Source organism: Pangasianodon hypophthalmus, chromosome 11, assembly GCF_027358585.1.
Source record: "Pangasianodon hypophthalmus isolate fPanHyp1 chromosome 11, fPanHyp1.pri, whole genome shotgun sequence".
In the NCBI taxonomy this organism is placed as follows: Eukaryota; Metazoa; Chordata; class Actinopteri; order Siluriformes; family Pangasiidae; genus Pangasianodon; species Pangasianodon hypophthalmus.
In genome coordinates, this window is record NC_069720.1 from 6,816,594 (window position 1) to 6,834,165 (window position 17,572).

The 17,572-nt window shown below is 38.5% G+C and overlaps 1 protein-coding gene and 1 long non-coding RNA gene across 3 annotated transcripts; one reads left to right on the forward strand and one right to left on the reverse strand.

Moving 5' to 3' along the window:
- Positions 1 to 3,198: 3,198 nt before the first annotated feature.
- On the reverse strand, positions 3,199 to 15,111 carry swap70a (switching B cell complex subunit SWAP70a). Its single transcript, XM_026930731.3, has 12 exons — positions 14,906 to 15,111; positions 13,312 to 13,452; positions 10,781 to 10,954; positions 10,457 to 10,684; positions 9,318 to 9,464; positions 9,134 to 9,242; positions 7,727 to 7,908; positions 5,672 to 5,779; positions 5,338 to 5,504; positions 5,023 to 5,221; positions 4,224 to 4,320; positions 3,199 to 3,776 (listed from the first exon to the last, which is right to left on the reverse strand). The coding sequence occupies exons 1-12, from the start codon at positions 14,999 to 15,001 to the stop codon at positions 3,658 to 3,660; spliced, it is 1,767 nt and encodes a 588-aa protein (XP_026786532.1). The 5' UTR covers positions 15,002 to 15,111; the 3' UTR covers positions 3,199 to 3,657.
- On the forward strand, positions 5,687 to 13,318 carry LOC128319344 (uncharacterized). 2 transcript variants are annotated; one of them, XR_008302796.1, is made up of 3 exons: positions 5,687 to 5,796; positions 6,680 to 6,739; positions 12,915 to 13,318. It is a non-coding gene; the product is annotated as an uncharacterized LOC128319344 (long non-coding RNA). The 2 variants fall into 2 exon arrangements; XR_008302795.1 differs by lacking the exon at positions 12,915 to 13,318 and having other exon boundaries at positions 6,680 to 9,414.
- Positions 15,112 to 17,572: the final 2,461 nt, after the last annotated feature.

The following is a 17,572-nucleotide window of genomic DNA, read 5'->3' on the forward strand; positions in this document are numbered from 1 at the left end:
TAACAGCCATGTCCGGCTGTTAGCTCCCAAAAACAAAAGTGAGCTTCATTTCTCACTTGACTCTTTCATTTTCCAGTGACATTATATTCAATGTCCTATTAAAGAGAATTCCAGTGTAAAAGTAGTGGAAGCATTGGTGCAAATGCAGGACTCCAAGTTCCAGAATGCAATGCAGCTATATGAAACAGTTGCACTGAGTTATGGCAGAGAGTCAGCTGGTTAGCGATCTAGGAGATGAGTGTGGTGTTTGACTGTGGTATTAGCATGAAAGTTGAAGCTTTGGAAGCTGATGTGTCTGAGCAGAGTGTACAGATGAGGAGATGAGAGAGCTGGACAGAGTAAAGGACTAAAGCGCTGCTGCATCGTTCTCTTTAGATAAAGATGCGAGGACTGAATCCCACTGCAGCACTATCAGCTGGTAGTAGATAATGGCGTCATGTGAGTAATGTAGGAAAACTTTAACCAAAGTGAAAATAGACCAACATGTTGAAAGATATTTAAACTAAAGAAGTCAACTCAGAATTTAATTGAATATCATGTTACTTATAAAGATTAATATGTAAGTTGTTAAGAGTAGATTTTTCCTTTAAAGGTTGCCAGAGCGATGTGACAAATGCAGTCCAAAAAGCCAGCCCAGTGCCAAAACTCAAAACCCAATAAACTGCAGGAGTCCCAACCCAAACCCTGTAAATTACTTTTAAAGTCCAGACTGTTTTTGCCAAAAGTAATATTTATAAAGTAACATCATGCCTTTGTAATGAAGTAGGAGGACTATTAAAACATGCACTTTCCCTAAATAGTTTTACTAAGATCATAAAATGGTCCTGTTTATTACATTGCCTTCGTTAAATTATAGCTATGAGAAAGAGCAAATTCACTACCACACATTATACATTTCATACAAGGATAAAGACTTGTGTAAGAGAGCAGGCTTCTCCACATGGCTGCTCGTGCATGCTGGGATGTACTTGGTGTTTTCCTTAGACTGGATATAACGGAGAGTCATTTCAGGATTCATGTAAATCTGTTTCTCAAAAAAAAAAAAACAGCCCTGTTGAAAGATCCAGCTTTGCCTGACCATCTTTGCCATCTGGTAAGTTATTGTTATGCTTCCTTAGTACTTGACTAAATTGATCAATAATTTTTAAAATTATTTTTCATTGCCTTTAGTTATTGTTAGTCGTTAGATATTTTCTTTCAAATAATTTGTCAACGATAGCACGTTTGTAGTGGTAAATGTTTCCTTTCTACCGGCACTCACCAGCTGGTAAAGATGGTCTACCAGATTGGCCTGTGTTTTGGCAGCATGTAGCTGGTCAGACGAAGCTGTATTTTTCAGCAGGGAAAGAGAAAATGGTGTGTAAACTCAGTTGTGTGTTCATTGTGTTTACAAGATGATTTCGCATGAACAATTAAGTCTTGTCATATTCATTACTTTGGAAATTGAACTGTTTCGACAGCTCTGGGTTCACACGTTCTAACGCAATGTTGTCATTTCTCAATATGGCGGAACCAATGCAAGTTGAGTTGGTGGTCAACGCTAAGTGAAATTACAGTGTTAATCGTAAGGCACAGAGCGTGCAAAACAGAGATTAATGACGTATTTAAACCCGGGTGTGTATTTACTGTGTTTAAAGGATGATTTCACTTGTGGTATTCATTCCTTTGGAAATCAAAATATTTCGACAGCTCCGTCTTTACAAATTGTAATGCAATGTTGATGCTCCTCAACATGGCAGAACCAATGAGTGTGTGTGTGTGTGTGTGTGTGTGTGTGTGTGTGTGTGTGTGTATGTATGTATGCACAGACACAAACAGTACAGTGCAAAAGTCTTAGGCAGCCTATTATTTTTTACTACAAACTTTGTTACAGATTTTTATTTTATGACTTCTGCATTATCTAGTCAGAAGAAAAACATTTTAGATTTCCAAACATTAGTTTTCCAGCACAAAATTAAATAGTACAGAAAAATGCTTGTATGTCAGTAAAGAAAGCAGCATATAAGAGGCCACTTTTCAGACAAAAAAAAAAAAAAAAACAGAATGAAGGCTGCTGGGTTTTGCTGCAAAAATAAGAAGCAAGTGTGACAAAGTCTCCAGAAGAACTGTGGCTGCTTCTGCAAGATGCTCAGTAACACTTACAGCTCCTTTCCTTATAAAACTGTACAAATTGTACCTGAGACTACTAATATTTTTTTAAAGCAAAGGGTCATCACATCAATTATTGACTTTGTTTCATTTATTACTATTTTCTGCTTTTTACAGTGTTTTTTTTTAAGTAGAAACATTTAATTTCATTATTTTTTGAAGGCATCTTTGCTCTACAGCATTTCTTTGCATGTGCCTAAGACTTTTGCACAGTACTGCATATGATTTATATGATTTTATATGTGTGTGTATATATATATATATATATATATATATATATATATATATATATATATATATATATATATATATATATATATATATAATTTTATATAAAAGTCACCGTTGCATCACGATTCTTTATACTGACTTATTCAGTTAAGGAAAAATTAAACTTTTAAAATAACGAATACTTCAACAGTGGGCTATTCATATGCAATTTTGTAAACATCGTAAACACACAACTGCACTTAAAAAATGTTTTTTTTTACGATCATTTTATTGTGAGAACTTCAGGACAAGTGCTGCGAAAGTTTCAGAAATCTGCAAGTCAAGCAAAAGAGCAGTACTCAGAAGAATGAGTGGATCAAAACAGACATCATTCTTCTGTGTTTGTTTATTATAAGCCCTGGAGTGTGGCTCCCTGAGACCCACGAGAACCCTTCAACAGGGAGCTTTTATCAGTGTGAGAACATCGCTGCAATCATTTGAATAGTGACAGCATGTAGCATCAAAGAGCCCGATACAGTCCATCTGTATATTATTATCTTATGTCTTATCATGCACAGTGTCAGAGATGTTTAGAGAAGGATGCTACAAGATCCTGGACAATTTATTAGAATGACAGTGACATCTAGTGGATGAGACTGCACAGTTGCACACGTATAACCACGGCGTCACGCTGTTCTTCCTAACTGTTAATATTTAAGAACTCACAGTAATGCATGTTACAGTGTGTGGAATTTCCACTTGACAACATATTTAATTTCCTGAATATAGAAAAAAAAAGTGTAAGAGTGAAACTGAGATTTAAAAATTATGACACAAATCCACCATAAGTCTTATTTCTTCGTGTGATTGATATGATTACACTCCAGCTGCAGTTTATTCTATCTGTAAGCTTGTACTGTTTATACATTCAGCTCATCTTCAGTAAGCGCTTTATCCTGATCAGGGTCACAGTGGATCCGGTGCATACTGCGGGAACACTAGAGGGTGAGGTGGGAATACACCCTGGATGGGACACTGGTTCACTGAGGACACCATGTGCACACACACACATTCATGCACTCATTCACAACTAGGGGCAATTTAGAGTCTCCAGTTCGCCTACCAGCAGGTTTTTGGGAAATGGGGACCCTGGAGCTGTTAGGCAGCAACACACAGTGCTGTATAATACATTATTAGAAAATCTTAAAATTATAAAAGAACAACCATCTCAGTAATATATAAATCAGGATTAAGAAATGTGTACATTTGCCTTAAAAAATGACAAGCATGTAAAACAGATTATAGGGCACTGTCTGGTTTGTTCTTGTTCTCTTGCCAAATCTTCTCTCTCATTTCCAGCTCTTTGTCCGTGAATGCCGCCGGACCCCAGTTGGTCATTTTCTGCGGACCTTTGCTGCCTACAAAATGGGAGATCGGATTACAATTATACTCTGATGAAGTAAAAATTGTAAAAAGTAAGTATTAAGTTAATCAAATCATTTGATAAAATTTGTTGTCTAACCCAGGGGTGCATCTAACCCATCTTATCCGGAATGGGTCAGTGTGGGTGCAGGTTTTCATTCCAACCAAGCAAAGGCCACACCTGAGTCTACTGAAAGCCAAAGTCAACTGATTAAACAGCTGGAATCAGGTGTGGCTCCTGCTTGATTGGAATGAAAACCTGCACCCACACTGGCCCTGTCTGGGTAAGATTGGACACCCCTGATCTGACCAGATAGTGGAATAGTAGTAAAGTGCAGAGTAAACTGATAAAGCAGACAAATGTTTAGAGAGCTGGTTTAGTTTAAGCTCTGTACAGTCCAACATCAGGTCACTGACAGACAAACACTATGCACCTCTCTTACCTGGCTGGATGAGTCGAATTAGCCCTTCATGCTGCGCCACTTTATCCTTCCAGCTCTTCGTCTTGTTCTCTGCCTGCTCCAGTTTCCTTTTCACAGCCTGTGATTACATTCACACACATCAAGCGTCATTACATTTAATCAATAATGTATCATCTTTGCAACAAGTTTAATGACATATACAGATGGATGACAAAGGAAAAATCAACATAAAGTGTGTTGGGTAAATGCAAGCCACCAGAACAGCTTCAAGTCCCTGGAAACTGTAGAAACTTTTTCCCTTTAAAGGAAAAAGGGGGCGTGGCTACACAGTTGTTCTGACAGAACTAATGAGATGACTTGCATGGCAATATTGTGGGTCATAATTAAATGTATCTTTTAAATTGTATGCTTATTATAGGTCTAAGGACATATTTAAATATGAAAAAAATGCACTTTTAACTTTAATTAATGAACATTTTAGTCACATGAAAACACACAAAAAAAACAATCCTACACTGAGAGACTACACAATTCCATTAAATGTAACTAAAGGCAGTAAAAAAAAATCATTTCATTTCTATTGTATGCACACACTCATTCAATACTAGGGAGATTTTAGTGTCGCCAATCCTTCTTTTGGGAAGAACCCGGTGTGAGGAATCTCTCATGTGTTGTAATGCATTAGGAGATGTTTAAGATGTCAAATGTGTTCTGTAGTTGAATAGTGAAGTGAATAATGTCTATTTGGATATAATACTGATGCTCAGTACACATAAAACAACCAGGTGAATACATGGCGTGTGTGTATGAGTTAACTGGCCTCATACTCCTGTAGTGCCCCCTGTCTCTGCTGTTCGAGACTGTCCAGCTGCTGCATTGCCATCTGCAGGGCGCGGTCCTGCTCCAACCTCTGCTGCTTCAGCTGCTCTTTCTCCTGCTGTGTCTGACTGATGGCTCGCTGCTGCTGTAGGTGCATCTGCTCCAGCTCAGTGCGCTTCCTCACCTCCTCATCCATCAGCCTGGCATACACACACACACACACACACTCAGTGTTTACAGTACATTCTGACTCACATTTCATCCATGCTATATAGATAAAGTGTGTGTTGTATGTTTTTTTTTTTATGTGTAGTACCTGGCCTGCCGTTTGCGCAGATTCTCCTCATCCTGTCTCGCCTGTCTCTCGTCCTCTAGCGCCTCCTCCAGTCGACGATACATGTCCTCCAGCTCCCGGACACGCTGCAGGTACAACCTGAGCTCGCTCGACATCTGATCTACCTGCTCCTCCATCTGCTGCCGCACCTGACCCACACACACACGTTCACACACAGCACAGCTGAAACACGTCTCTCGCACGTCCAAATGATATCCAAGATTCTCCTGTTAGATGCTTTCTAACAGATGTATAGCAGGTGGATGATATGTGTGTGTCTGTGTGTGAGTATTTAAGTTACAGTGGTATTGGTTACCATTTTTTCTCTCTCCAGGTCCATTCTGTAGTTGTTCTGTAGCTCTGCTTGAGTTCGAATTCTTCTTTGCTCCTCCATCACAGCTCTCGCTGCCGCCTCGTCCAGATTCTGATGAACAAACAGAAGTTAGTGTTCCATGTAGAAGAAAATATATATATATATATATATATATATATATATATATATATTGTTAAGTGCATCAGGAATAAAATGCAACGTCACACTTTGTGGTGTTGTTGCATTTTAAAAGATGGGGTGGTATGATGCGGCCCAGCATTAAGCACAGATACAGTTATTGTATGCGTAATAGCTGCTGCCCCTGTAGCCCCCAGTTACCTTTCTCCTGTTGTTTAATAATGAGAATTATTATTAATGATAATCTGTTTATTATAACCTTGTTAGGTCCACATGAGACCTGATCTTCAGAACTATGCAGGATACTGTTACAAGCTGATAAGCATATCTCCTGTCAGCTCTCCTAAAAAAAAAAAGAGGAACTTGATTTTCTAGCTGTAATAGAGGAAAGACACTTCTGAAAGTGAAATGACAGGCTTAGCAGCTGAGGCGACTAAAAACAGGAACTTGAGCATCTACAGAAACAGCTTCTCTGTATAAAGAGCTCATGAGTTCAGTGCCCACAGCCGTGGCCTCATTTTGCATGTGTGGCTCTTTTTTTTATCACAGTTATCACATTTATTTAGTTGTGGCCTTTACTGGTTTAAGTTAAAACTGAGTGTTACAGCAGCAGGATATGAGTCACTGAGCAGTAACTGAAGCTGTGTAAAGCAGATGCACACACACAATGCTGGAAGTGATGCTGATGAAAGGCTGTTACAGATTCTGTAAAGTGAGACTGGGTGGGTCACATACATAGAACGCAAGTGTGAAGCGCAGAGCATGAAGGACAGATTGACAAGGGAAAAAAGGCAAAATAATGTGTAGATGAAGCAGATAACTGGAGAAGTTGATTGTACTGACACAAAAGTGTGCTCTTTCATACTATAACAGAAGCCAGTGGACATGGTAAAGAAAGAGAGGAAGAAAAAACAGAACAGCTGGAGAGACACGGTATGCTCAATCATCTTCTTTTCCACTTCACATACCAGTGATATTCAAACTGACAGGAAAAATAAGCAGATTTCTAGCTATGATAAATAAAAACAAAAAACATCAGTATTACGTCAGGGATGTAATATGGTTGCCAAATCATTGTGACAAATTTCCCACAGATGAACTGCATTCAGTAAAGATAGCTGCTGTTGTCACAACGTAAAAGCCACTGAGTTGAAAAAAACAAAAACAAAACACTGTATAGAATATTTAGCGTTTTGGTTTTAGCCTGATTTTAGAGCTAATTTTATTGACCACTGGGCTGTTTTTTGCACACACAGCTGGCACGGATTGAAGAAAAACTTATATTTCCTTATATTTACTTATATTTCCATGATTTTCACTTTCCCAGCAGAGTATATACATTTGGGCTTCTACAGTCTCATATGAGAAGTTGACAAAGCCAAACAGGCCATGTTTCCATTTGTATTTGTGGTCGTGTCACAAACCCACAAAGGATAAACTGCAAGCAACGCAAGTGTCATGTAGCCTGCTAGTGTGAATGAAGGGCAAGTCTGAACCCATGACGGCTTGTAAGAGTTTAAATGGGTAATGTTTAAATCAATAGAACAGGCGTACACGCTGTTTTTTTTTTTTTTTTAATTTTGTAGAGAGCTGTGGTCAAAATTTCTGCAAACCATGGTACGTGTGAAATTTGGCTATAAACAATGGTTTTGTTAGTTGGGAAGAAATTTCTAGTTAAATTTCTACTTAAAAAGTAAAAATCTGATTCACCAACAAAAGCACCAAAGCACCAACAAAAACGACCAAGACAATAAAATGATATTTACTTAGAATTTGTATTTAGATACGTTCCTGTCAATGAGCACGTGTGATTTGGGCTGTCGTGTGCTTATATTTTGTATATGTTACAGGAAAGGGGAATCTTTTTAGAGGGTTGTAAGGAGTTGGATTGTGATTGATGTTATGACTGGACTGTAGTACCTTCCTCATGGCTTCCAGCTCTCTTTGTTTCTTCTCGTTGGCCAACTGCAGCTCCTTCATCTGTCCCTCCATCCGCACTTGTTCTGCCTGCAGGCGGTTGCGCAGCTCTCGTCTTCGCTGTCGAGCCTCACGGTGGGGCGCAGACAGACCCTGCCTCAGCCGGTTAATGCAGTCCTGAATGGCTGACACACACACACACACACACACATATATATTATTTTTTTGGCATGTGATCAAAAATTGTCTGAGATCAGGAGTGAGAAAAAAAATAAAGAAAAATCTGAAAAAAATCTGAGGTATCTTAAAAGTGGAAGTAGAGAGTAATTGGAAGCATGCCCAATCTATGGTTTACTCAAGTATTTAAAAGTTAGAATGTTTTCTTTTTCAGTGTGGACACACTCAGAAATCAGCAATAATTTGGACAACAGAATTCATATATAAATTTATGAAGTTTAGGTTAAGGTTTGGCTAGGGTCAGGGGTGGAGTTAGGGGCGGGGTTAGCATTCATACCGTTCCTTACAAGGAATGCACAATTCATGGTCAGCCTGCACCTATTTAACATGCTGTAATGTCACCAGGACAGAGCCACATCTCTTGTATGTGCGTACATATGAGATACACTATATAGCCAAAAGTTTGTGGACACCAGACTATCACACCCATACATGATTGTTGAACATCCCATTCCAGATTCTGTTACAATAACCTCCACTCTTCTAAGAAGGATTTTGGAGCACAGCTGTGGGGATTTGTGCTCATTCAGCCCCAAGTGCAAGAGTGAGGTAAGACACTGATGTTGGGTGAGGAGGTCTGGGGTGCAGTTGTCGTTCCAGTTCATCCCAAAGGTGTTGAGTGGGGTTGAGGTCAGGGCTCTGTGCAGGACACTTGAGTTCTTCCCCTCAAACTTTAGCAAACCATGTCTTCATGGAGCTTGCATTGTCATGCTGGAACAGGTTTTGGCCTCTTAGTTCCAGTCAAGAGAAACTGTAATGCTACAGCATACATTCTATACAGTTGTGTGTTTCCAACAGTTTGGCAACAGTTTGGGGAAGAATCACATATAGGAGTGACGTCCACATACTTTTGGCCATATAGTATAGCTGTGTAGAAAGCTAGCAAAATGGACAATAAATGGTGAAAATGGATAATAAGGGAGAGCCTATTTTACAAAAGAAGAAATATCCGCACTTTTCTGTTTTCCCACAGGAACAATTAAATTAGTAGCTGCACAAAAAAAAGAAATATCTTGTTCATTATCTTTTGTGATTTGTAAATTATAATGTAAGAAACAGAAAGTAGAAAATATAAGAAGCATAAAGTTTATTCAGGGAAAAGGGAATGTGACATAGTTTGAAGTACTGAATTGATGAAGTACTTTCCACTGGGACACTATAAAGTTTCCTTACCCTGAATCCATTCTTGCCGTTTCTTTTTGTCCGAGGCACTGATCTCGAGGCTTTTGTCTTGACATTTGATGATAAAGAGGTTTCTCTTTCCTTCTCTGTCTGGTAAAGACTGAAAAAAACAAAAACACTTGAGCGTGACTTGCTCAGCATCATATTTTAAACACAGGCCTTGTTGAGTTCTCACCTCCACGCAGCAGTGACGGTCCAGTGAAATGGAGCCCTTCTTCTCACTGAGGTCCTCCGTCACATAGTACGAGATTGAATCGAGACGCAGCTCGAACCAGCGCTCTGTCCAGTTTTTCCTTTTGTGGCCTTTTTTCGTCATATAGCCCTTTAGGAACGGAAAGACATAATATTATATAAACACACAAACACACATGGAATATGTCTCTGTCATTGCATTTGTTTTAATCCTGATACTCTGTTTTGGTCAAAATTTACTACTAGTGGAACAAGATTAAAAATCATTTTTTGCAATGTGAAATTTTAAGTGTGTGGATTAATTTATCTAATAATTTATCTAATATATTGGTACTGTTTATATTGCTGAAAACATGACGGGGCGTGCTATTATACAGAAATAATTAACAACGAGGTGGTATGAGGAAGCAGAGTTAGTGTTTCCCCCTCAAAGTTTATTATTTACCTACAACAGCATGTCCCAAAGTCTTTTATTCATCTTATTCATTCACAGCTAATTGCCAACGATTAATGTTGAATGTTGTGGAACATGTGCAAAACAAGTTAGTTCTTGTTCTCACTTATCTCACAGCTGCAAACTCACCAGCCTCAATTTTTTATGTCATTTAAAGTTAATAATACAAAAAAAATGCAGCTTTTCATGTTACCAAGAAAGCTGAAACCTCTGTCCTTTAGACTTTCCTGTGACAGACAACTTAACGTTACAGCTTTAACCTCTGATGGTTACAAAGCATTAAATAAACATGTCCTTACAGAAAACTTAATCATATCAACTATTACACATTTTTCTCTAAATGTTTTCGTTAAATAACAGCACATTTTTAGTCCATTTAATATTAGGTTTAGATTATGTGGGGCATCCTCCATACAACTTCCTGTCAATCGGCTGTTACTATAGAAACGATAAAGTATTAGAATGAGGGCTTTAACATAAGCCCGTTTTCCTGAAAACTAATTAACACATTTTTGACCAATCAGAATCGAGAATTCAATAACACTGTGGTATAAAAGTATATATGGATGGTTATGGTGTATATGTTGTATACTCTAACCTTAGAAAAGAGGTTGGCTGAATATTAAACCAAACGTAAGGCTTAAAGTTTCACACACACCATTTCTCACCTGTTTGAGAATATCCAGAATGAGCTCCTGGAAGACCTGAGTGATGCCAATGCTAGTGGTCTGGCGGTCCATGCCCTTGGTGAAGTGGCCCATACCCACCAGCTCAATCAGCTCCCACACATTCAGACAATTCTGCTTCAAACTCAGCTGGGCCTTGTAGTCCACAAACCTGCCCTCATTCCAGTTCCCGCTCACGGCGTCCATCAGCTTCCTCAGGAAATACTCGATCTTGGGTGATGAGAAAAGAATAGTTTAAAATGACTCTCAGAATTCAATCAAATGAACTTGTGGATATTGTACAAGATTCGATTTTAGTTTACTCGCCTCTTCTGTTACGATCACAAGCGGATATCGGTCTTCAGACAGGAAGTTGAAAATACACCAGACTTTGAAAGCATCTTCGTCAGAGATGAGCATGCGGTTGTTGGAGATGTTCTTACGGGCGCACAGCGTCCAGCACATTTTATTCAGCTCCAGAAAATCAAACTTGCCTTGGATCTGGGATTAGAAAACAGGCGGTTAAACTCCTGAAAATCTTAAATCAGTGAGTCCAGATTTACATTCCTCACTCATTACACACCTTTACTATTAGTTTCATTCATTGTTATTACTGAATAATATGCTTTAGGGTGAATCACTGTATAATTATCTGGGTTTAAAAACATGATCTGAGATGATTCAAGCAGTATGGAACTTTCTTTTGAGTGCAAAGATAAAAAATTTTCTAAGAAAAATATTTGGCTTCAAAAAAATTCAAGAAAAATGTATGGTATGATTGTACAATAAGACAATGGTTTTTGGTGAGTGATATGTATGGTGGATGATATGTATGGAATAAAACACTCGTGAACATGCTGTTATAGGAAAATATTCAACGATGGGGTGGTGTGATGAGGCCCGACACGAAGCTCAACTACTGTTACCACCCTCAAGTTGTTGTTATTTCCCTATGACAGAACATCCTGAAGTGTTTTATTGCTCTTATATCACAGCGATTTAGTTTGGTTTTTGATCATTTATTGAAGAACACATCATGCTTTTTCTATATTTATAGTCACATTTAAAGTCGTCGAACGTGTTAATTAGCAATTGAAAATAAAATTTGTATGTCTGCCCCGTAACAGATCAGCATTAATGGAAAAGAGAGAACTGACTAAAGTGCCTTTTTATAGAATTGAATAAATTATGTCTACGTGGTCATTTCTTGAAGACATTCAGCGCTAAAGTGTAACTCTCCACATGATCAATCCTTTCTCAGAAGTAAACCAAAACTAAAAATACCAGTATATGAGACAAAAGTGTCATGTCACATGGGTAAGCGGAGGAAAAAGAGGAAAAAACTTGTTATTAGTCAGCAGCCCGTTCGACCACATACTTCTCCATGTCTGTATTCTGTGTGTAAGCATGTGTGTCTGTGAAGACCATGTTAAAGCACTAAAACACAAACCTTTCAAATAAAGACAACAGCATAACTGTCATAAATGACCTGTTAGTTACTTACTACTGAACACTTAGAAAGGAAAGTTTATATTTAAATATGATACTTTGAGAATATCCAGAAGATTCGAAATGTAAAGTTTACATTTAAATGTCACACTTTTATCTGGCTTCATATGATTGTACTATATGTCTATTTTATGATATGTCATAAAATGTTGGTATGGAAGTTAATGAATTAACTCAGAAAATCATGTAGTGATGTAATTTCTCATGATAGCAGCAGCAGTGTTCATCACACAGTTCAGTTTACCAGCCAGCACAAATACACTGATTGTTGTCTAGATATTTATTTACCGCCTATTCGAAATATTTGGATTGAACATAAACGGGACGTGCTTCATTAGAAAACATTAATGTGAGTCGTTTACGGTGAATGAAATATATGATTCGTACATTAACTGACATAATGTACATACGTGTTTATTATTGACATCATGAATGATTTTTATCATACTTTATAATTAATCTGCCCTCGATTCAGTAACTCCTCCACTCCACATTTCCTCCACTGAAAATGTATTACTGAATTAATATTTCCAAAATCAAAAATACATTTTCACACACACACTCATTCACACATAAGTGGCAATTTAGAGTAAACAATCCACATACTAGCATGTTTTTCTGAAATAAACATTATAGCACTAACGTTGCTTAGCATTGATTTATGTCTTAAGATTCAATTTAATGCATCTACTCCATCACTAATGCATTCACGTGCTTGTCCTTTGCTTTATGAATGGTAAAAACCACATTATATGGCCATAAGACTGATATTTTGTCTCAAAAATGTCATCTCACTCGAAACTACTACAACCCCTACAAACTGGTGATTACAAAAAGTAAATACTTTTTTGCTTTTTTTAATGCATAACACTTCTATTTCAGTGAATATTTGATATGCTATGTTTATTATGTATATTTTTGTGCAATTATTTTTTTTTTTTACTTTTTCAAGGAGCAGAAAGAGGAAGAGAAACAGATGGACAGGGAGAAATAAAAGGAGGAAGAAGAAGGGAAGGAGAATAAGGAGGTGAATGAGAAGAAAGGTGAGGACGAGAAGGTACAGGACGAGCAGGAAGACGGTGATGATTACAGTAAGATGAAGGTGAGAGCAAAAAGCAAACAGGAAGAGAAGAAAAGAATGAGAAGAAAAGAAACAATTGAGTTAAAGGTTCTTTTTTGTTTTCATGTTCACAAAAAAGTTCCTGAGGCATGTTTTTAAGGGTACCTCTGGCAAAACACACCAAAGAACCCCTTAAAAGATCTTTCAGGAACCTTTTATTATTACAGGAGGAGCACCATGAGAATGAGCAAGATGATAAGAGGAAGAGGAGGAGGTGGACTCCATCTACCCTGTCTAGGATGAAGTTGTTCAGATAGGGCATGTAGCCTTGCGTGGACACGGGTCCCTCATCGTCGTCCTTGAAATGTTCCTCCAGCTCAGAGGTTTGATATGGAATCTGCAGCACCGTATACAGGTTGTGTGACAGAACCTTCACAAGGCAGAGCAGACATAAAACAGCACTTTTAACAACAGACATTGTCACAAAGATGCAGTACAGAAATCCTTATGTAGATTTTGAACCATAAAGAGCAAACCAGAGGCGACAGTGGAGAGGAAAAACTCTCATGAGGAGGAAACCTTGTGAGGAACCAGACTCAAAATGAAGCCTGTCCTCTTCTGGGTGATGCTGGATAGTGGCATTATAAATCAGTACAGAATATGGGTGTAGAAGAGTAAAGATAAACAACACTAAGTGTGGTGTAGATTGTCAATAAGAGTCCTGGGTTGAGAACAGGACAGTCTTTATGATTAATCTCAGCTGCATAATTGCACCCGCTGTTGTAAACAGTGAAGCCAGGGTCCCACTTTGGCATAAACCGTTGAGAAAACTTCTCAACTGTGTAAGCCAAAACCACATGGCAGGTGTTCAGGGTTATCTTAAGACATGTGAAATTACTCAGAAATGAAACAAATTTTCCTCACCATATATATTTCCGTGCTGGCAGACAAGACAGACCAAGCATAAATCACATTTCTATAAATATGAACATGAAGTGACACCAAGCCTTTTGGTTTCATACAAGCCAGTTCTTTAGAATTTGAGAAGTGATATTTGTGTGTGTGTGTGTGTGTGTGTGTGTGTGTGTGTGTGTGTGCTGTAAAAGTTCTTAAGATTAATACAATTCAAATGCAAATATTATCAGATATTATTATGAGTCAAATCAGGTAAATTGGGACAGTTGTCCTGGAATTGTACAGCATTTATTTTCAGGCCTGATGAGCAAGTTACAAAACCCTAAACCCTTAATATCTTAATTCATTTGACATTCTGTAAGGGGGTGTGGCCAGCATCAAACAGGAAGTTGACCCCAAAGATCAGTATGAGCAGATTATAAAATTGTCAAGACTGATATATTACATATATTTATGATGCTTAAATACATGAGATGTACTTCTGTAACAAACTAAGCATCAAGTAAGTTCAAATCATGAACATATGTTTGTAATTTCATCATTTTCCTGATGGTTTGGTAATCTGGTTCAGCATGAGCCAATCAACTCTAATTAACTCTGGATCAGTGCAGAAGATAAAAATCACGCCAGTGGAAACGTGACGCGCGTAAATTAGAGTTTTATTGGAAACGTCTGTCAGAGACACAGACAGTGCTTATCCTATGGGGAAATAAGATCTTTTTTTTAAAAAAAAGGCGTTGTTATTTCCCCTTATAACAAAGCAGAACAATTCCAGCTGACGTCATTAACGCGCTTTCCGTCTAAACGCGCACGGACTTTGCGCACATTGTGCCAAAACATTAACGGTGTCATTAAAAGTCACTTAATATACCCAGTCCAGCTTCACTCCAAAACAAGGAAACAAACTGTTTAAAAAGTTTCTGTACATGCCAGTCTCTCCTGACTGATTTTCTTCCTTTACTTCCTACCTTCAGCTGAGACTTGGACACTTTTCCTTTCCGGTCCACATCCAGCGCGCCAAACGCGTGCCATACCGGCTTTAAGATTTCCTCTCTATGGACCATTTTACACCTGTTAACTCCTGCCAATGTACACAGCAGTCAGTCAGACACCGGCTATGCCCAACATCCGCACTGTCAGTCCTGTGCGCTCTGCTGGAGCTGTGTGAGAGAAGCACGCCACCTATCCAGCGCGCTCCGACGCGCAGTCACGCATGACGTCACGTGACTGAGTGCTGCCCTGGGCTGAGATTAAAAATGATTACAGAGCTATCACTCAAAGCTAAACAATCTCTAGATCATAATGCAGAATATGTGCAAAAACACAGTCATCAGAACACAAAAAGTTGGAAAAAAAAGTGACCCAGACTTTACATGGCAAGTAGACTGAGGGGAGACAGACTCCTACTGCAGACACAAACTACAGCTCCTTCAGCTTCACATGTCTATTTATGTATGTGGAGTCTTAATATTTAATCTCTCTGTTTTTACTATTTTTTCTGTTTTTATTTAATCTCATTCTTGTTTTTATTTTAGAAACTCTGCTTTATATGATTGCTTCTGTTTTTAATTAGGGGGCCAAGCACCGAAGGTGCATAGGCACCCTACTGTTATTCTACCTTTTCTTCTTCTTCTTCTGGTTAGGGTGTCTATGGCAGCCCACAGAGCAGTCTGGTAACAAGTTGTGAAATTTGGCACACTGATTGGAGAGGGTCTAAGGAACTTTTTTTTTTTTTCCAAATTTGGGCCAAGTGCTGCTAACGTTTGGGTCAAATTTTGGCGTAATTTGGAAGTACGTTTATGGTCATAACTTTTGAACCATGTGTTCAAAATTTAAAAGTTCAAAATTTAATTCCCTGGGTTCAGACGAGTTTAACGCACCCTATGATGTCAATTTCTTCCTAATTAGATTTTCCACCATCTTGGATATTGTCAAAAAGTGTTTTTCGCTACTCCTCCTACAAACTTTGTCCAATTTTGTCCAATCACCAGATTTAGCAAACATCATTTTCAGACTAAGCCTCACAAAAGTTTTCAAAAATTTTTTAATTCCAAACAGTTTGCCCGTAATGGGCCAACGAATCTGACAGCCGCCAAACAGGAAGTGAGGCTGTATCGCAGCAATGACTTAACACACTGACACCAAACTTGGTAGGCATCTTTAGGACCATGACCTGAGGCAATGCAACAAATTTCATGAAATTTCATTCAAAACTAACAATAACATGGTAAAAATGCTTCCATCTAACTGCCATTTTTGCTACTCCTCCAAATTTTGTCCAATCTTCACCAAGTTTGGCTCACATCATCTTGAGACCTGTCTGAACAAAAATTATCAAAGGAATATTGATATTCAAACATTTCTCCTCCAACGCCCTGGAAAATTCAAACAACAGGATGTGAGGGTATATTTCAGAAATGCATCAACGTGTCATCATGAAACTTGATAAGTATCTTCAGGACTACGCCCTGAATGTACCCAAGAAGTTTCGTGACTGCATCACCATGTGGTCAAGAACTGTAATAAATTTAATTTTTTCCTTATATCATTTGATGAATTTAATTCCCTGGAATATGCTGAAGTGAATGCACACCAACATCTGAAATTCAAGCCATTTTTGCTCCTCCTCCAAATTTTGTCCAATCTTCACCAAATTTGGCTCACGTCATCTTGAGGCCCATCTAAATGAAACTTACTTAAGGGACTGGCAAATTCATAAAACTACAAATCATTCTTGAATCTCTTTGTGTATAGTTAGGGCTCTGCTTTCTTGTGATTGCTTATGCAACAATTGTAGCATGTCTGTGAATGTACGGGTCACTGAGTGAGTGAAGTGAAGTGACGTGTAGCCAAGTATGGTGACTCATACTCGGAATTTGTGCTCTGCATTTAACCCATCCAAGTGCACACACACAGAAGTGAACACACACACACACACACACCGTGAACACACACCCGGAGCAGTGGGCAGCCTTTTTTGCTGCGGCGCCCGGGGAGCAGTTGGGGGTTCTGTGCCTTGCTCAAGGGTCTCACCTCAGTCGTGGTATTGAGGGTGGAAGAGAGCACTGGTCCTTCACTCCCCCCTGACCTGAGACTCAAACCCACAACCTTCAGGTTCACCTTTGGGTTACAGGTCTGAGACTCTAACCATTAGGCCACGACTGCCCCCAGTCTGGGTGCTTGGCCCCTGAAAATGCTGCTTGCAGCTTTAATTACTCTTATTCTTGTTTCTCATGTTATTTTCTAATGATTTTGTACATTTTATTATTATTGCTGCTCATATCATATCCCTATGTGATTCTTATAACTTTTATTGTCTATGAAATTTCCTTATGTAATTTCATTCCACATTCTGTTCAAAATGTTGCTTGTATAAAGAACATTATGCATGATGTTAATTGTGGAATGCCCAGTCCCAAACTCTCCGTGACTGCACTTCTATTCCTTCTGTTCCTTCTTGCATATCAGCTGAAAACTTTTCTCTTCACCCAATATTATTCTTCTATTTCTACTCCTACTTACACTCACCATCCACTTTATTAGGAACACCTGTACATCTGCAAATTCATGCAGTTCTCTAATCAGCCAATCATGTGCCAGCAGTGCAATGCAAAAAATCGTGCAGGTACAGGAGA

Excerpts from the sequence above, each read along its gene's own strand:
- swap70a (XM_026930731.3), bottom strand. The coding sequence starts at position 15,001 with ATGGTCCATAGAGAGGAAATCTTAAAGCCGGTATGGCACGCGTTTGGC. Across the intron at positions 10,955-13,311 it reads ACAACTTCATCCTAGACAGG|ATCCAAGGCAAGTTTGATTT; the intron begins GTAGATGGAGTC and ends TTCTAATCCCAG. Across the intron at positions 4,321-5,022 it reads GGGCACTACAGGAGTATGAG|GCTGTGAAAAGGAAACTGGA; the intron begins GCCAGTTAACTC and ends ATGTAATCACAG.